Below are 19,947 nucleotides of genomic sequence, written 5' to 3'. Positions count from 1 at the left end.
GCTCAGCCAATAGCTCAGGTTTGTTACTAGCTAGCTCTTACATTTTAAATTAACCCATATTTCTTATCTGTGCTTTGCTACATGGCTTGGTACCTTTTCTTAATATAGCATGCCCATCTTGCGTCTCCTGTGTTTGCTGGCGACTCTCCTCTCTCCACCCTTCTTTCTCCCAGCATTCTCAGTTTAGCTCTCCTGCCTAACCTTATTCTGTTCATCTACTGGCCAGTTAGCTTCCTTATTAAACCAATCGCAGTGGCATATATTCGCACAGTGTAAAGGAATATTCCACAGTCAGATATTGTCTGGGTATTTGAGATTTCCTCTTGTGGACAGATTTGGGCTTAGCCACCATCAGAAGAAAGATGGAGTACAGGTGGGCTGGCGGGCTGGCTCCCGTGACCAACTCAGTCTGGCCAGTGATAGCTCTGCCCTCCCTTCATGTAGGTGATCCCAGCAGGCCAGCACTTCCAGAAGTTCACTCACTCAGTCTGTGTTCATGACCTCATCCTGTGAGAGTTGACAGCTCTAGTATGCCCAGGCCAGACCCCTGTCATCTCCACACTGCTCCTAGGTCTGCAGGGAAATGCAGGCTATTGGAGAACCCTTTCCATACTGCCTTCAGATAGAATGTCAGCCATATCTAACATAGGCTGCTCTCTTTTGGTTATGTGTGTGTCCTCCATGCCCATATTTCCATACCCTATCTCCGACTGACCCACTGTAGTATAGTGTTTGTTTATTCATTTCTTTAAATTTTTTTTTTGTTTTTTGAGACAGGATTTCTCTGTATTGTTTTGGAGGCTGTCCTGGAACTTGCTCTGTAGACCAGGCTGGCCTCAAACTCACAGAGATCTGCCTGCCTCTGCCTCCCGAGTGCTGGGATTACAGGCGTGCACCACCAACACCCAGCTTTAAAATTTTAAATGGGGGTTTCCCTTTGTTTTTCTAGGCTGTTATCAAACGCCTATAGTTGTACATTCCTGCCTCAGCCTCATGAGCAGCTGGGACCACAGACAGACACACAGCATGGTGCCCCGCCTCATTGTGGGTAACCTGGAAAATAACAAAGGCTCTTCCTGAAGAGAATGCACCAAAGCCCCCATTGTCCCAGGCAGTGCTTGGGGATGGTGCCAAGCTACCATCATCACTGCTCCTTCCTCTTGTGGGCCCTGATGATCTCGGTGCAGATAATCAAGATGACACTTGCTTTCATTTTCGTGTCAACAGGCATTGAGAAAGAGTCTTGAGACCGAAACCACATTCAGTGGGAAAGATCCTGCTTGCTTAGCAATGTCTGCCACGGATGTGGGAAGTAGGAGGGTGGCATGGGTGTCCTTGCTCCTCTCCCCTTACCAAGTGCTGAGACCTGAGGTATCAGTGAATGTGAGCCAGCTGTTTTGTATTGTTTTGAGACAGGCTCTCACTGTGTTGCCCAGGCTGGCCTGCAGTCTTCCTGCCTCAGCCTCTGGAGTGCTGCCATTACAGACCTGGCTTGAGCTGGTCTTGAGTCTCTTCATGGTTTTACCCCCCTGCATACTATAACCTCTTTCTGTCTCTCAAAAGGAAGCAGCTCAGGAGCTAGACTTCTACTGAAGCATGACAAAGAGGCTTATGATGGGCATGAGGCCATTGTGGAAGAGACTAGGGACCTATTAACTGGACCAGTGAACGCGTATGAGCCAGGGGCTAGAGGCTGTGAGCTCAGATGGGGTAGGGATGTGCTTTGGCTGCTGTGGCAGATTGCTGCTGTCAGGTTCCCTCTCTTCGCACATGGCTTGTTGGGACCTGTGGCAGCAGATCTGAGGCAGAAACCATGTTTCAGGTGCTCTGCCTTCAGCTGCCTTGTCTAGGCAGGACTTGGGCGTCACTACATGTTAATCAGTGTCACAATCTGCCTGGGACCTGACAACACTCTAGTTCATTCATAACCACCTTTGCATTTTGTGCCTCTTCCTCTTCAGCCCATGAAACCCCTGAAGGCCACAGCCACCACCTCCCAACCCGTGCTCACCATCCAGCAGATTGAGACCATATTCTACAAGATCCAGGATATTTACGAAATCCACAAGGAGTTCTATGACAACCTCTGCCCCAAGGTGCAGCAATGGGACAGTCAGGTCACCATGGGCCACCTTTTCCAGAAGCTGGTGAGTCTCCCACGAGGTCGTGCTTCCATGGCAGACTGGTGTTGGAATAGGACTTTGGGAGAGGACTGGTCACTGTAGCCCTCTTGGTCTTCTTGAGGCCTGGGTCATCTCTGAGTCCTTGGAGGACAGTCTAGGCCTGTGTTCTTTCAGGCACCTGGGCTTGGATCCTCAGCCCCAGCCCGAGCCCCATCCTAGCAGAGCCCTGAAAGTGCTTCTAGGGATAGGAGTAGAAACAGGTAATGTGTGTGAATGTTTTGGGGGAATGCTGCTTTTGTATGTATGGGGGGATGGGTTCTTTGAACACTGAGATGGAGCTTCCTCTGCCAGGATGCAGGTCCTCTGTCCCTCTGGACAAAGAGCGTGTACAAGCTTCAGGGGAAGGACCGCTCACCTGAGACCTTGGGAGGCCATTGCTTCCCAGTGCTGCCTTTGCAGAATGAAGCAGTTGGACTGATAGGGTCCTGACTAATGGTTGATCTCCAGAGCAGAGAGCACAACAGCCAGTTTTCCACGCTACTGCTCAGAGGGGAGGGGCAAAGACTTAGTATTGGAAGATGTTCACAGAAGATCTCTGGCTGCCAAAGCTTCCAAGACATTGTCTCCCCTAGCTCTGTCCGAGTCCCCTTTACACCAAGACACTTCCTGACCTCTACAGACTTGTGGCTTTGTCTACATAAAATGGCCTTCACTAGCTCTACCTATAAACTCTGGAACAGTCTATATTTTCTTCTCATTAGACTCCCTGAATCTCCCCAATGGTGGATGAGTGAATTAAAGGACGGACAGATGCATTGTGACCTTGATTGAGGCTGGGGAGAACTTGAGTGTTGAAGGAGGGATACCTGTGTCCTGACAGCCATGGTTTTAAGACTCCAAGTGTTGTGGAGAAAAGCACAGCTAGAGCCAGCTGGGTTTGAATCCCAGCTCTGCCAAAGATGGCCCTGTGACAGCTTGCCCTGACTCCTATTCTCAGCTTCCTCCTCTGTAAAGAGGGGTCAATTGGATTATTGGCAGGAGTGAGTTAATAATCAGAAATGCCTGCTGCTGTTGCCGTTGTCATTACTGCTGTTTTAAGAAGAGGTACTCAGGAGGGGTTGTTTCCCAGAATGCCAGCCTTCTGGTTGTGGGGATGGTTCAGGGATGGTAAATACCTAGTCATCTTTCCCTGTTCACAGACGCCTGAGATGATTGGCATGGGGCAGCCGCTACTCAGCCTTCACAGTGTAGAAAGCGAACTCTGGTGGGAAGTCAGGTGGCCAGAGTGGAGAGGCAGAGTTCTCCAGTTTCATGCTTCTGTTGCTTTTTGGTGCAGGGTTTCTGTAACCCAGGCTGACCTTGAATTTGCAAATCTCCTTCTGCCTCAACCTCTCCAGTGCTGGGATTGCAGGTATGAGCTCCCCTGCATAGCTTCACCACTTTGTCTGTATCATGCGGACTCAGTGTACTTGGTCTTAGCTCCACTTGTCTGGTATGGTTATGAATTTGCTTCTTACTGCCCCCAACCCCCAGCGTCGTGAACTGATGTCTGCCACCCTGAGGCTGCCTGCTTGGCGAGGCCTGGGCGGAGCCAGGGCAAGCTAGGCATCTGGAGACAGTTTATTTCAGATGAAGTCTCTGGGTATTTGATTATCCATTACCAAGAGAGGGGAATTAGCATCTCTGCTGTTTGTTTTATGAGATCACTACAGTGCCAAACTCCTGTTTCCAAGCAACCTGCACTTCCCAGTTAATGACCCTGGCAGGCTGGGCCTCAGGCCTTCCAGCCTGGGATAACTATGGAGATGAAAGTACCTCGCATGGCCCATTACCCCTGCACACAGGTGGCTTCTGGGTCACAAGAGGGTAGCAACACCCCCCAACCCACCCCGTGCTTTGTCTTTCTAGTGGTAACAGGGTGTAGCTCAGCTGCTTCAGTGTTTGCCTGGCTTGCAGAAAGCCCTGGGGTCAGTCCCTTTCTCTAAATAAAACTGGGTGTGGTAAACCACACCTGTAATCCTTGCACTCTGGAGGTAAAAGGCACCTTGGCTACTTAGTGAGTTTGAGACCAGTCTGGGATACAGGAGGCAAGCAAACAAACAAAGAAAAGAAAAAGAAATCATGAGAATAGAGGGTACAGGAACCCTTCCTGCAAGACTGTGCTGACTTCGGAAGTATCTGTCAAGGGCGTCTCCTGCAGTGTGGAGCTCCTGAGAAAAGTACACTTGAGCCCTCAGCCAGGAGCTTTCCTTGGACCTTTCTCCTCCCCAGCATCCCGGTTCATACTCCTCTCTGGTATCCCTGTCCCAAGGGCAGCTTCATCAGCTTCCATGAAGGGCGGTCTCCTCCCTGTGGCCCCTGCCCAGCCTTTGTATCCTGAAAGAACAGAGTGATCTTTTTTTTTTTTTTTTTTCCCGAGACAGGGTTTCTCTGTAGTTTTGGAGGCTGTCCTAGCTCTTGTAGACCAGGCTGGCCTCGAACTCACAGAGACCCGCCTGCCTCTGCCTCCCAAGTGCTGGGATTAAAGGCGTGTGCCACCAATGCCCGGCGGAACAGAGTGATCTTGAGTGGGGCCCAGAAGCAGCACGCTTTCCTAGCACCTTGGTTGGAAGCAGAAGCTCCCAAGGAAACCTGCAGCAGCTGTGTCCTGTTGCTACTTCATTGGGAAAAAATTTAAACCAGAAAATCTAGAGGATACTATAATAGACAACTGTGCCTGTAGCTCTGAGTAACAGATGTTAGAATCAGCAGAGACGTTTCCCCTTTTTCTATTATTTTATTTTTCTGTTTTGTCCTCTTCTTCCTCCTCCTCCCCCTCCCTCCCTCTTATAAAACATTTTTATTATTATTGCTGTTACTATTATTGTTGTCATCTGTATGAGTGTACAGTGTATATGGGCAGTTGGGGAAGGGTGTGTAGAATCTGTTCTCTCTTTCCACCATTACATGGATTTGGGGGATCAAATTCCAGTCACCAGGCTGTGTGGCAAATGCCTTTAGCTGGTGAGTCATCTTGCCAGTCCCTCCCCTAGTAAAATTTTCTAATAAAAACTACGTTTTAGCCAGGAGGCTGAAACAGGAGAAACAGACTGGGCAACTTAGTGAAACCTTACCTCAAAATAAAAGAGTAGGTAAAAAGTAAAAAGGGAGTCAGGTGTAGGCCTGATGGTACACATCTCTAATTCCAGCACTTGGGAGGTGTAAACAGAAATATCAGGAACTCAAGGTCATCTTTGGCTATATAGAGAATTTGAGACTAGCCTGAGCTACATGAGACACTGTCTCATAAACAATAAGCAAAATAAAAAGTATTAATAAGTAAAGGTGAAAGTCTCCTCTTCCTTTCCCTTTTCCTCTTGAAGCAGCTTGCTGGGAATTTGATGTGGAGCTGTGTAGACGGCAGTTTGTATTTTTGATACTTCATATTCTTATGATATTGCGTGCACTTTTAAAATGTGCAAGTATGTGTGTGTATGTGTAAGCATTTTGCAGTTCAGTCACCACTTGGCTTTGATACATGTCGGTGTTCATTCATCTGAACTGTGTGTGTCTGAGTTCCTGTGTTTGAGCATTTGTTCACCATTCTTACCATAAAGAAGAAGGAGGAGGCAGGCTGTGAGTGTCCTTGCTCAGGTCCCCTGGGCGCAATCATCTCCAGGCTTCTCAAGAGCAGTGTTGGCCAATGGAAATAGGTTGTAAGCTGCATATAATTTTCAATTGTTTTATTAATTATTATTGCACACGAGAGAGACTATGGATGTGGGGGCAGCCATGATGTGCGTATAGAGGTTAGAGGGCCACTTTTAGGAGTTGATTCTCACCTTTAGGAACGGAACTCAGTGCAATAAGCTATTTTGCCCACTGAGCTGTCTTGCTGGTCACACATACATAAATTGAAATGTCCTAGTAGCCACCTTTTTAAAAAAAAAGTAGTAGTGGGGTTTGAACCCAGGGCCTCATCTGTGTAGGCAAACTCTAATACTTAGCTATGTTCTCAGTCCTAGGAACCACAGCTTTTTAAAAGTAAAAATAAAGATTGGAAGTAGCTCCATGGTAAGGTGGTTGCTTCCCATACCCAAAGCTCTGGGTTTGATCTCTAGGAAGACAGAAAACAAACAAATACAAGGAGGGTGTGGGGGTGCCTGCATGGTCTCCCACCTGCCAGGGGACAGATGCCAAAGGGTCACTTGAACCCAGGCGTTTGAGGTCAGCTGGGAACTACAGTAAGACCAGAGAGAAAAGAGGGAGACACAAAGACACATAGAGATAGTGAGATGACTCAATGGCTAAAACACCATGACCTGAGTTCAGTTCCTGGATTACACAACAATAGAGAGATGTTACTGACTCCTGACTAATTTTTGCATGCAAGTGTTTGCTTAAATGTATGTGTGTGCACCATGTAGGTGCCCACTGAAGCTAGAAGAGGGCTTTGGATCACCTGGGGCTGGAGTCACAGCCAGTGTGAGCCGCTAAGAATTGAACCCCTGTCCTTTAGAAGAACAGCCAGTGCTCTTAACTCCAGACCCATCTCTCCAGTCCCTGAGAGTTGTGTTCTGTGAATGCTGCGGCACATGGGCATGCATATTCAGCACACTTCCGTCATACACATACAGATAATAAAACCTTTCCAATGGTTGCAGATGACCCAGAATTGGTTTTCAGTACCCACATAGTGTGTGGCTTACAACTGCCTATAGCGTGTGGTGTACAGGTATAGGTACAGTTAAAACACCACACATATAAAACAAGTTAAAAAAATAATGGGGGGGGGTTATGCTAGGCATGGTGGCACATGCCTGTGATCTCAGGGCTAGAGGCAAATGGATAAGTAGTTCAGTGTCTTTCTCAGCTACATAGCAAGTCTGAGGCCAGCCTGGAATATATGAGACACTGTTTCAAAAAACAAATGAAAAAAACAAGGTGTGTGTGTGTGTGTGTGTGTGTGTGTGTGTGTGTGCATGCATGTGTGTGTGCATGCGTGTGTGCGTGTATAGGGGATAATTTATATTCTCTTTTCTATACTAAGTCTTTGAAATCCAGAGTGGATTTATTTTGTTTTGTTGAGACAGGGTCTCATTTTGTTTTCTTGGCTGTCATGGAAGTGGCTACATAGACCATGTTGGCCTTGAGACCCATCTGCCTCTGCCTCCTGATTGCTAGGTTTAAACATGTAACCACACTTGGGCTCCAATGTAAAGTTTTTACATGTAACATGTCAATTTTGCACTGGTCACATTGTATATGTTCAGTATTCATATGTGACTCACAGCTACTGTATTAGACAACATAGTGGTATGGTTTGTGCTAATGGTGGATTGTAGATTTGATAAGCCATAGGCTGCAGTTGTGCCTCTGGTCAGTTTGATTAGTCATTGACAAATTAGTTGTATTGACATACTGTAGTCTGAGTGCTGGAACCAAAGCTTAATGCCATTAGACTCTACATTTTGACTCTTCAAATGGATGTGGCATGGAATTGTAGCTTTAATTTGCATGCCAACTCTTTGTTCTCTCGAGGAAATACTTATACACAGCCCAGAGAAGACTTGCCATAAATATGTAAGCAATTAAATTAGCAAGCCTCAGTTTTCCTTTTTGCAGAAAGGGTGACAGACCCATCCTCGTCTCATGATGGCAGTGAGACTTTAGACAGTCAGGACAAGTGTGTTAGGTTCCAGGTGTCATGCAGGTGTATTGTGAGGCGGGGGTTCTGGCTCCTTGGAGGCCCAGGAGGTGGGCACAGGACCTAAGGATCTCAAAATGGAGAAGGGGTCTAAGGAAGCTACACGTGCCTACCAACTGCTTTGTCTCCCCTGCTCTGTTTAATTCCAATGTGTGAAAGAAGTGTAAGGCATTAAAGGCTTCAAGCCCTGGGAGACCTTGATGGTACTAAAGGAAAAAACAAAACAACAACAACAAAGCCAACAATACAAAACACCAAGTGTTACAATACCTTGAATTTCTGGCATGCCAACAAAAGGCCTGCTCTGCCCTCCTCACTCCCAGTACCCACCCCCTTGCTAACCTATTGACTGAGCCAGTTTCCATGGAAACTGTCAAGTTCAAAGGGATATTATAGTATGTTCATCTCTGCCTTTACCCTGGTTTCCAGCAAGCCTTTTGGAGCTGGGTTAGAGGTTCTGAGGGCTAATGGGGCTTCAGGAGCTCAGGGTCAGTGTTCATCCATTCACTGATCCTCTCTCCATCCCACTCTCAACCTCCACTTCCCATACCCCTGTCTTCTCCCTGCAGGCCAGCCAGCTTGGCGTGTACAAAGCATTTGTGGATAACTATAAAGTTGCTCTGGAGACAGCTGAGAAGTGCAGCCAGTCCAACAACCAGTTCCAGAAGATCTCTGAGGTGGGCAGCTCTTCCTACAGCCATGCCATCCACCCTGGGCTCTGGTAACCGTTTGAGAAACCTCTAAGTCTATGGACTCCTCCTTTGCTTGCCCCAGGGAAGCTGTTCACCACAATAATGCTCAACCTGACATTTGCTTTCTTGCAACTGACATTTTTCCTCTTAATACAAGGATATCGATTGGTTTGATTTATTTATTTTTTTCTGATTAGAAAGCAGAACAGAAGGGGCAAAAAAAATAAGGCGGGGTGGTGGTGGTGGTGGTGCAATACTCCCTGTGACATTCCCAAGAGTCTTCCCAACCCTTGACCTTTGTTTCTTCTCTGTGCCTCTGTTTTTTTCTCCTGTAGAATGGGCTGTTTGGGCCTGCCCAGCTAGTCTCAAAACTTTCCTGATGGGAGTTTGTTTAGAAAGGTTACAGTCTGTTCTGCAATTAAAAGCTTCGATGATTTTTAGAAGATCTGAGTTCAGTTCCTAGCCCCCAAGTTGAGTGACCGCTTGTGATTCCAGCGGCAGGCCTGATGCCTCTAGCCTCCTCAGACACCTGCACTCATGTGTACATACCTGTACAAAGTTATGCACGTGTACACATAATTCTGAAAAAGAAATCACCAGAGGCACTGTTTAAAGTGCAGGTTCTCAGGCTCCTCCTTTATTGGAGAGCTCCATCCTTTTCTCTCTCTGGCATCTCTCCCTCTCCCTCTCACTCTGTGCAGCTCAGGCCACAATCTTCCTGTCTCAGCCTTTTGAGTTCTGGGATTATATATAGTATGTGTCCTGATGGCCTGGATCTTCTTTTTGTGTTAGGGTGGAGGGGTTGGATTAGAGGCAGGAGTTTACATTCTGACAGGTTGACAGGTTTCTGACTTACCATCAGGAAGGGAAGTTTGAAGACTCTGGACCAAGTAAGTAGTTTTGGAAGGAACTTGCAAATCTAAGACTCCAGTTAAGGACAGAAGAACTTAGACCCCTTTGGTCAGGAACACGTGTACCACTAAGCCTTCCTCTCCTGCACATATGTATGGTAGAAGTATGAAATCATTTACCATTGGCACTTCTTTTGTTGTTAATGTTTTTGAGACAAGGCCTTGCCACGTAGTCTTGCCTGGCCTAGAACTCACTATTTAACCCAGGCTAGCCTCAAACTTGCAGCATTCCTCCTGCCTCTACCTCCTGGGCTCTAGAATTACAGATGTGCACTCTGTGGCCCTCTTGGATTTGGCATTTCTATCCAGAAAGTGGCAGTGAGAAGCTGGTCCTCTAGGATCCTTCATCTCAGCTCATTCTTTATCCAGAAAGACCCCTGTGACACTCTTAAGCCACTAGCCTTGGAGGAAGTACCCATTGGAACTCAGGGTAAGAGAGCCTCTGTTTTAGAGGGACCTGGGTGGGGGGGGATACTTCTGTAGTTTTGGAAGTCCTTTCCCCTTCCCCAGCTTTGGTTCTAGAAGAGTAAAGGAGACACACAGTTCCCTGAAACTGCTGGGGTCCCACATTATACCTAAGTTGGAATTAGTCTAGAGACCACGCAGTGGTTAGGCAGGTGGAGATGAAAATGTGAGGCCATGAGCCGGGTGTTGGTGGCGCACACCTTTAATCCCAGTACTCGGGAAGCAGAGGCAGGCGGATCTCTGTGAGTTCGAGACCAGCCTGGACTTCCAAGGGAGTTCCAGGACAGCCTCCAAAGCCACAGAGAAACCCTGTCTCGAAAAACCAAAAAAAAGAAAAAAAAAAAAAGAAAAAGAAAATGTGAGGCCATGCACTTTTAATCTCAGTACTCAGGAGACAGAGGTGAGTGGATCTTTGTGAGTTCAAGGCCAGTCTGGTCTACATAGCACTTCCAGGCCAGCCAAGATTGTAGATAGTGAGACCTATCTTAAGAAAGAGGGGAGAGGAGGAATGGAGGAAGGAAGAGAAAACCTCAATAAATAAATGAAAAATTTAAGAGGGGAAAAATGACAGTTTGAGCATTAGAAAAAGCAAGTGTGAGCTTGGAGGTTTGAGTTACAGTCACATGAAACTGATGGTCCACCTCTGGAAACACATGTATTGTTCCGTTTCTAGAAGAATGGGAAAGCTGCAGAGCAGAGGCCTGTGCTCAGTTTCTCCTCCGAAACCTCTGGCAGGACCGGGAAAGGGTGGGGAAGTCCCTCTTGGTGAAGTCCTGAGACTGGAGAAATGATGCTTCCTTTCAGTATCCCACCTTCTCTGGGAATGAACTGGACTCCCTGGTGTGTGCTCATAGTTGCTGTTATGGCCCTGGGTACCCAGAGGCTGTGAAGCTCCCGCTTAGCCTGGCTGACTGCTTGTTCTCTGTGCATCCAGAAAAGCATCCCCTGCATCCACTCTCCTGCATCCCCCACCCCAGAGCCTATTCCAGAGGACAGCCAGGCCCATGGCCCTCTGCCAGGTGGCTGCTCATCTTGACTTACTCAGTGAAGATGACGCTGATGCTTCCTGCTAGCGCTGCCACTTAATTACTGCAATTAGGCCCTTTTCCTCTACAGCAGCAGTGATTTCATACCTCTGGGCTGCACTGGAGGGGGTGTGGACCAAAATCCCTTAAAGCAGGGAATCCAGGCACCAGTGATAAACTCCATCTAGAGAAGCTGAGTTAACCCCCACACCACCACCACCACATGCCAAGCTCATTTCCTGGGGGTTTTCTCTGTCTAGAAACAGCTGGAGATGATGCAGGAAATGAGCTCCTACTGTGTGGACCTTGCCTCTCCCTAGGCAGAGCAGGCAGTATCACATGGAAATGTGACCTTGGCTTCACCTTGCCCATTGCCTCCCAAGAGGACATGCCTCTTCTAGACGCAGGACTCATTTTGCCTAGTGAGATTGTGTTTCAACTGCAGTTGCAGACTGCACTATCCTGTTGGCAAAGGCTGGGGTAGCTCTTTGTCTAAAGTAGGTGGAAGAGGTTTAGATCTAATGATCTCTGTCCCCAAAGTCTGTTTCCAGCACCTGTTCCTGGGTCACTTGTCATAGGTTCCAGGAGAGGCAGTGGGGAGTGTCAACAGGGCTGGGGCTGGGTTAGTCCTTGTATGGGGAGGGTACCGCTCAGATTTCCCTGTGGACTCCAGCCCATCTCTTCTGTGTTTATTGTGCAGGTGTGCAGATCCCTCTGTCTTGGCTCAGGCGTGTTCATGCCCAGAGGTCAGCGGCATACCTGATGTTTACTGAGTTGAGTCTGTCTTCCCAGGGCTAATGTGTATACATCCCCGAGGAGTGGTTGGCAGCAGGGAAGGTCCCTGCTCTTGACTACACTCATCCTCTACAGCCAAGGGCATCAGGGAGCAGATCTTAGAAGTTCCTTTTGCCACAGAGCTTTCTAGCAGTCGGTCCTAACTCTGGTTTCCAGAATCTGCCTTCCTGTCTCTGCCCTGGTCTTCAGAGCCCCTCTTCCCTCCGAGCTCAGCATAAGAGAGGGAAGCTGAGGGACAGACCAGTGATTGTTCTCCTCCCTCTCACAGGAACTCAAAGTGAAAGGGCCCAAGGACTCTAAGGACAGCCATACGTCAGTCACCATGGAAGGTACTTTGGGGGAATGTACTGGATTACAGTTGTCTTCCTTTGTTTTAGTGAACTATGGGCTATGTGGATGTGGTGGCCTCCCTGCCTCTGTGTGTGTGTGTGTGTGTGTGTGTGTGTGTGTGTGTGTGTGTGTGTGCGTGTGTGTGTGTGTGTGTGTGTATGCACGCGTGCCTGTGTGCCTGCCTCCTCCCTAGGCAGCAGGCCAGCTACAAACGTGCTCCTCCTTAGGATGCCAGCAGGCATTTGGTCCCTCCTCCCTCCTCCCCTCCCTTCTTCCTCCTGCCTCTCCACGCTCCTGCCCTCCTCCTTGTTGGATGAGCACTCAGGAAGGAAGCGGCTGCCTGATTCTCCGATTCTGGAGGTTGTGCAGCAGCAGCCAGCAAGGTGGCCGAGTGGCTGGACTGCCTTGGAGAGCCTGGAGCCTGGAGCAATGGCTGCAGGTCCCTGCTGCAGGGATAAAGGCTGCCATGGAAATCCTTCTCATCATTCGCTTCTGCTGTAACTGCACCTATGGTAACCCAGGCACCCCTTCGTGGGAAGTGGCATGCCTTAAGCCATCTGGGGACTGGCTAGCGTGGACTTCACTCTGGTCAGCAGGATTTAGGGGATGCAGGGAAGGGAGGATGTTCATGTGGTTGGACCCACCTGTGTTGGCTTTGTGGTCAGTCTGGAGTTGAGATCCAGAGGCTGTAGGGCAGAGGGGGCAGAGTGTTTTTGAAATGGAAGGACCAGGCTAGAAGGATCCAGGTACTCCTGAGGCTGCGTGTGAAACTGGTGGCTTAGCATGTGCTTGCATGAGAGGATTGAGCAACTTCCTAAAGAGGCTACGGAAGGTGACAGGCTGTACCTGAAGGCCTGAGGTGGGGCTAAGGACAGCTGGGAGCAGCAGAGAGGGACATTCTGAGCAGCTGCATCTCAAGGCAAGAGGGCGCCAGCCTGGGGCTGGAGAGAGAAGTTGGGAGTTTCTTTGTTTCATGAGCAGAGAGGATGCTGAGCAGCAGCCTATGTATTGTGTGCTCGGTGCACACGCTGCCTCCTCTCTGGACAGCTCTGGAGAACAGGGAGTAGCCGATTGTTTTCCAGGGCAATGTTTCTAGCCCTTAAAGACCCTGAGCCCAGGTCCCAGCACTCAGTGCTGAAGGTCCGCGTGCAAGGGGGGTGTGGCCGGCTGCTGCTTTGTGAAGGTCACACACCCACTTCAGTAGAAGGGACCTGGAGCGTCCTACCGTCTGTGCCACTCCTTCATTTGGGATGAGGAGATGTCCTGGGATGGGCACATGCTGTTAGCCAGGCTTCCTCGAGGATACCAAAGCAGGTGCAGGCAGGGAGTTATCCAGACCTGGTGGTTGGCCTAAGTTGCCCCTGGCAGGGCGTGAGGGGCACATGCTGCCTCCAGTTGGCTGCTGCAGGCCCATGTGTGTCAGGGAGGCAGGTAGCTGGTTAAGGGCCTTCCTCTTCCCTCCCACTAGGCGTTTTGTCTGTACCCTTCTCAGTCACTTTTTGTGCCTATCTCCGTGGTAACCTGGGGCTCCTGTTACAGGCTAAACCAAGTGTGTGGGGAGGGGGTGGCAGTCTGCTGGAGGGAGGATGCTGGATGAGGTTTCCAGCTCTTTCCTAAGGGCCTCTGTATGTCAGGGAGCTAGCAGTTTGGGACCACTGTCCCCCTTGTGTTCCCTGGGTTGCTCTGTGTCACAGCTCAGGGTGGCAGCAGCCTTTGTGTTGCCCTTCAGCTGATTCCAACAGGCTGGGCTCAGTAAAGAGCAGGATTTGTCAGGGGTCAGGGAGGAAATGCTGGGTCTGGCTGAGGGGCTGCTTAAGTATCTGTGCTGCCCTCTGCTCCCTCTCCCCCTCCTGAGAAGGAAGAAGCTTAGTCTTACTAAAGCAGGCCCAAGACCTAGAGTTCAGGGTCTCTTTGGTCCCCATGATGCCATAATCTTTGAAGTCTACTTCAAAGTGGGAAGTAGGGTGAGCAGCTTAGTCTACAGCAAGCACTCTGAGGTAGATGGAGTCTTTCCCAGAACTCTTTTTTTTTTTTTTTTTTTTGGTTTTTTCGAGACAGGGTTTCTCTGTGGCTTTGGAGGCTGTCCTGGCTGGTCTCGAACTCACAGAGATCCGCCTGCCTCTGCCTCCTGAGTGCTGGGATTAAAGGCGTGTGCCACCAACGCCCGGCTTTTCCCAGAACTCTTATATGTGGAGTTCCACTGACTACCCTCTCTTGAAGAAGGCAGCAGTTCAGTTGTAAGCACATGGGTGAACCAAAATTAAAAACTCGGTCACCTCTGGCTTTGTGATTATAGGCAGGTAACGTGTGCCTGAGTTTCTGCACTGTAAAGATAGGCTAGTGAGCCGGGTGGTCACGGTGGAGACGGCAGTAGTAGCGCACGCCTTTAATCCCAGCACTTGGCAGGCAGAGGCAGATCTCTGTGAGTTTGAGGCCAGCCTGGTCTACAAAGCAAGTTCCAGGACAACCAGGACTGTTACACAGAGATAGCCTGTCTCAGGGAGTGGGGGGACGGGATAGAATGAACTAGTGAAAATTATGTCTCTTTTTTTAATAACAGAGAACAATACACACGAGGCAGTTCCATGAAACCTGGGAAGAGACCAGCTTGTTGATGTTAGCGATTTGACTTTTGGTGTTAATAAAAGTGTGGTCAGGGAAGGCTTCCTGGAGGAGGGAGAGAGACAGGACAACTTGTTGGACAGCGTCTATCCCAGGAAGAGTGGGGAAAGCAGGATGCAGGAGTAGAAAATAGGCTGCCCTGCAGAGGCCAGGAACAAGGAAGGGGCAGGGGCTATGGAGTGCGGGCGGGGGACGGACGGACAAGGGCCTGGGCACCCTTCCTTGCATGATTCCCTCCCACCCACCTAATCCCCCTTGGCCAACACCATGACTGCAGAATTCAGTCCATAGTCCTGTCAGATGGACTCTCAGGTGACTTCAGGCATATTAATAGCCCCCCTGAAACCTGATCCAACATTTCTGCAGACTGGGAGCTTAGTCAGAAACCTCTTCCTCCTGGGACCCAGAGATGGCTGCAGAGAATGATGGTGCAGTGTCAGCTTTCCTGAGGGATGGGACTCCCCCCTCCCCCAGCCTGTCTGTTGACCTTGTATCTGCCATCAGGTCTCTCTTCCCGCTATGGTTCAGATGCTTGAGCCACAAGTGGGTGGGGGGTACCTTAGACATCCTCAGAAACGAGACCCATGCATACACCCAAGCTTTTTTCTCTGTCCTGGTACACCCCCAAGCCCATGGATCAACCATTGGCCATTGGGGTTGCTAGAAATGATCAGTTAAAAAAAGGCTACAAAAAAGTTACAGGTGTTGTGTTTGCATAAAACAGCATTTTCTATCTGCTAATACATGTCCATGTCAGCAAAATGTCTTTGTTATCCTTCGGAGATTTTGGCTTAGCCGATGGAGTGTAGAGGGGGCATCTGTTACTTTTAAGAGCTCCCATGTGATCCTAATGGGCAGCAAAGCAAAGGCTACAGATAGGGCACTAAGCACACCTCAAAAACACATTTTTAGCACTCGACAAGGCTTTGGGAGACTCTGGTTTGGGGCTGTCCAAGTGTGAAATATCTAGGATCTGGCCAGGTTCTATGGGATAGTACTTAGGGTTCTCTTTCTTCAACCAACATTTTGCCTCTCTGAGCACCTATGACAGGAAGCCAAAGGTCCTGGTCCCAGAACTTGAAGATCCAGGTGTAGGGCCAGCACTGAACTACCAGGTTGGGAAGCGCAGTCTATAGGACATACTGGGCTGCTGGCTGCAGCCTCTACTGTCCCTGCTGGATCTGGGTGATGATCATTCACTGTCTAGGTCACAGAGGAGCGTGGCACATGGGACCTGGCTGACCTTGCATTTTTCCAGCTTCTTGGGGGCTTCTATATCGAGACTCTACCCAAATTTCTTCAGGAAGATTTTCCCCCTACAGTCTGCCCCCTGGCTTAAGGATGGAGTGTTCTGGTAGTGATCTGGCTTGCCTTTTGGCCCCTTAGCCAATCCTGTCAGTTGGCTTGAGGGCATGAATAAAAAAGTCTGTTTTCATAGAGCTGAGGCCAAATATGTGAGAATGAATGCAGTGTGCGGTTCCCCCTGGGCGTGCCAGTCCTTAGACTGACAGAACATGAGAATAGTTGGCGTGAGGGAGGAGCCAGTCCTTAGACTGACAGAACATGAGAATGGTTGGCGTGAGGAGGAGGCATCCTTTCTGGAAAACTGGCAGGTGCCTCCTGCCATCCTGGAGTCCCAATGGCACCACAGCGTGTTGCAGGGTCCACCTGGGTGTGTCTGTGTGGTTGCAGATAGGGTCCAGGGGCACTTCAGTTGTGAGAGCCTGACCAGCACAGGGCTGGGTGAAGAGAGGAAGCAGAGAGGGAGCCGGAGTGGACAGAGCTATGTGTGTCCCTGTTCCTTTTATTTGGCCTATCCATGAAGTAAAAACAGAGGAATGAGTGGCCACAGAGCCCACTTGGCTTCCAAGGGAGTGTTCATTTGGAGAAGCAAGCCAAGTTAAAGGTAAAAAGCCGTCTCCACGATGCAGGGTGTGTACTTCACTGTCCTGTTTCCCTTTTTGGCCTCTTTGCAGCTCTACTCTACAAGCCTATTGACCGAGTCACCCGGAGTACACTGGTCCTACACGTGAGTGTGGGGCCTCAGAGTGGCCAGGGGTGGGTTAGGAGTTTGGAGTCATTGAGACTCCATCTGGGGAGGAAGGCAGAGGGTCCCTGGGCCCTGATTGTGCCTTTCCAGCTTATGGTAACCATGCCAACAGGGCCAGGTCCTAAATATAGCTTGGCTACTGAGCTTGATATTTGGCCAAATGCTCCCTAGGAGGCAGACACTTGCTGCTGCTTCATCCTGCCTTGTGGTCTCCAGGGTCCTGGGATCAGCTGTGCAGTGGGCAGAAGAGCATTCCCCAGCTGTTTGGTGAGCTAAGACTTGACCCAGCTGCTGGCCCTAGGGAAAAGAATCATGACTACAACAGAAACCAAGGGAACATTGCCTTCACCACTGCTGCTCTGACCCTGGTTTTTCAGTTCCAGTTTTACAGACACAGCTGGATTAGAGTGTGGATCCTAGAGAATCCCCTCAGAATGCTTTGGAGGGTTGAATACTCCCCACTGTCTTCCACTGAAACTTGAACCACTCCCCTCAACTCACCTCCCACCCCATCCTTTCCCAGGATCTGTTGAAGCACACGCCTGTGGACCACCCAGACTACCCACTGCTTCAGGATGCCCTCCGAATCTCCCAGAATTTCCTGTCTAGCATTAATGAGGACATTGATCCCCGCCGGACTGCAGTTACAACCCCCAAGGGGGAGGTGAGTTCTGGGCCCTGCACAACTTCACACCTAGACTAAGTAGACAGTTGGCCAGGTCCCTTGTCCCTGATGTCCTTCATGCCGGGGCATCATGCTGAGTGTCCTGTGTACCCACAGCTAAAGGGAGGCCTGCAGCCCTTGACCATACCTATAGCATGTCAGGTCCTAGTTAAAAACTTTAAGACTGTTCTCTCATTGGTCCCTATGATAACCTGGTAAGGCAGAAAAGGGAACTGAGCCTAGACAGTCTCTGAGACTGGCACAGGAATCCTCAAACAAAAGTATCAGAATCAAATGTTTACTGGGCTGTAAACATTACCCCCACCAGAAGCTGGGCCTCTGAATACCACACTCTTGACACACCTCCTTGCTCCTGTTGGGATGATGCTCTCAAGGAGCTCCTGGGAGAAGCTTAGTCTACACAATAGGTAAGCCAGAGCTAGGCAACAGGCCCCACAACAGAAAACGCCAGTACTGGAGATGGGTTAGGACACCCAGGCTACTGCAGTATCCTTGGAAACACCTAGATGTTGCATTTCTGCTCCCCTGGGGTGGTGTGGGAAGCTTCCTGATGGAAGAGTGGGGAAGCAGTGTGAAGAACTGGGAAGATTGTGACCCTCAGGGGTCAACAGTCTGGCCCAGATTGAGTGCCTTCCATCTAATCAAGATAATTAAGCAGTATTTAGGAGGGAAGGCTGACTGGGTTTATGCTCCTTTGTTACATTTATGAGTCTCCCATGTCTGCTGGGAAGGGAAGTAATGAGGGACAGGGTCTGGAGCATGACTAATGGGGCATGGAGCTGTCTGTACGCAGTTCCCAGCCCTGGTTTGCAACACCCCAGAAAATGTCACTACTCTGGGGGTATCTGAAAAAATCTCTAGAAGGCATAGAGCATTATCAGTTTCAGGTTGTCTTAGTCATATCCTTTCAACATGCTCACCCACAGACAGTAGTATATGTAGGTCACACAATCTATAGTGCACACAGAAGGCTGGAATAGCTGATGACAGCTCGGGAGAAGCCTGCCAGCTCTGAGGGTGGCAGGGAGGAAACACTCCATGTCTCATATGCAGAGAAATGCTTCTGACTGTCCTGATCACTGCAGCTGGCCCCCCTTCCCCCTTTAGGGGATCCCAGAGTCTTTCATCCATAGTTGAAGAATCAGTCCACTGAAAAATAGCATGGGTGAGCCTGAGTGTGTTGGCTGGACAAGATGAGCTGAAACTAGATCAAACTTTCCATTGGGAGGGGCTGTGGGTTGGAGGTGTTCATGGCCAAGAAATGGAGAAACCAAGTCATTCCCAAGAGTTTTTATCCAGGAGAAGATGGTGAGAACTGTGGGAGAGGGTGCTGTTGGTTACCGAGTTACGTTAATCGCATGCTGTGCGCCCCTGCACTGTGCTATTCCACAGTGAATGCTAGTTCACAAGGCAGATACCACCCCCTTAGCTGTACAGACAAGAAATCTGAGATTAGGGGCACAGCTGAGAAGGGTAGGGTCTGGATTCCGACCAAACAACACTCTAAAACCAGTACAGTGCAGCTGGGTCCTTGCTGCTCTCCCCTCTGAGCAGGTGGGGGTGTCCTGTCTTCCTCAGACTCGGCAGCTGGTGAAGGACGGCTTCCTGGTAGAAATGTCTGAGAGCTCCCGGAAGCTGCGGCACGTCTTTCTCTTCACAGATGTCCTACTGTGTGCCAAGCTGAAGAAGACGTCTGCAGGGTAAGAGGGTGGGGAGTGGGGTCACAGTCAAGAACAACCAGAGTGCCCAATACGGAATCCTCAGCAGCATGGGCTGTCTGTTAGGCATGCTAGCCAGTAATGGTGACTCATGTCTGTAGGGAGGCTAACACAGAAAGGTTGCAGCAAGTTTAAGGCTTCCAGGATTACAGTGTGAGACCATACACACATATGTTCAATTCAATTGTACTGTGTAGCCTCTTCTAAAAAGAAATTCTGTTGTTTTAATTATAAAGGTAATATATTACAGGAAAAAATAACCTGCTTGAATACAAGTGTTAAGTCTTCTGTGACTATATTTCTTTCTTTTTTTTTTTTTTTTTTTTTTTGATGGTTTCGTGCTTTTTCTCATAGTTGTGCTAATGGAAAATGCCCAATTTGGGGCTCTGCTTTTCTATTTTTTGGTATTTTTGAAACAGTGTCTTACTGTGTAGCTCTGACTGTCTTGGAACTCACTGTGCAGACCTTGAACTCATAGAGATCTGCTGCCTCTGCCTCCCAGGCACTTAAAGGCGTGCGCCATTTCATCTAGCTTGAGCTCTGCCTTCTCTATTCCTGTCATACGCATCTTTCTTACTGCTGCTGAATGTCACAACCACCACTGTCCTTTTTTTGCGTGATATTAAGTGGCTATGCCATAATTTACTGAAGAATTCTCTCCTCATTAGACAAAGTTTTGTTTTGTTTTTCAAGACAGAGTTTCTCTGTGTAACAACCCTGGCTGTCCTGAAACTTGATTTGTAGACCAGGCTGGCCTCAAGCTCACAAAGATCCATCCATCTGCCTCCACCTACCGAGTGCTGGGATTTAAGGCATGCCCCACCATTCCTGGCACAACAAAGTTT

The 19,947-nt window shown here is 49.2% G+C and overlaps 1 protein-coding gene across 1 annotated transcript in view; it reads left to right on the top strand.

Annotated features, from left to right (window-relative positions):
• The window catches only part of Abr (ABR activator of RhoGEF and GTPase), a 207,944-nt gene that overhangs the window by 139,128 nt on the left and 48,869 nt on the right, over positions 1 to 19,947 (top strand). Inside the window, 6 exon segments of the mRNA XM_040749167.1 lie at positions 1,962 to 2,147; positions 8,379 to 8,486; positions 11,966 to 12,026; positions 16,626 to 16,678; positions 17,223 to 17,363; positions 18,963 to 19,084. Coding sequence (XP_040605101.1) covers positions 1,962 to 2,147; positions 8,379 to 8,486; positions 11,966 to 12,026; positions 16,626 to 16,678; positions 17,223 to 17,363; positions 18,963 to 19,084 — 671 coding nt within the window.

This window comes from Mesocricetus auratus, unplaced genomic scaffold (assembly GCF_017639785.1).
Source record: "Mesocricetus auratus isolate SY011 unplaced genomic scaffold, BCM_Maur_2.0 Super-Scaffold_100007, whole genome shotgun sequence".
In the NCBI taxonomy this organism is placed as follows: Eukaryota; Metazoa; Chordata; class Mammalia; order Rodentia; family Cricetidae; genus Mesocricetus; species Mesocricetus auratus.
The sequence above is the reverse complement of the archived record's forward strand: the minus strand, read 5'-3'. Positions and strand labels throughout refer to the sequence as shown.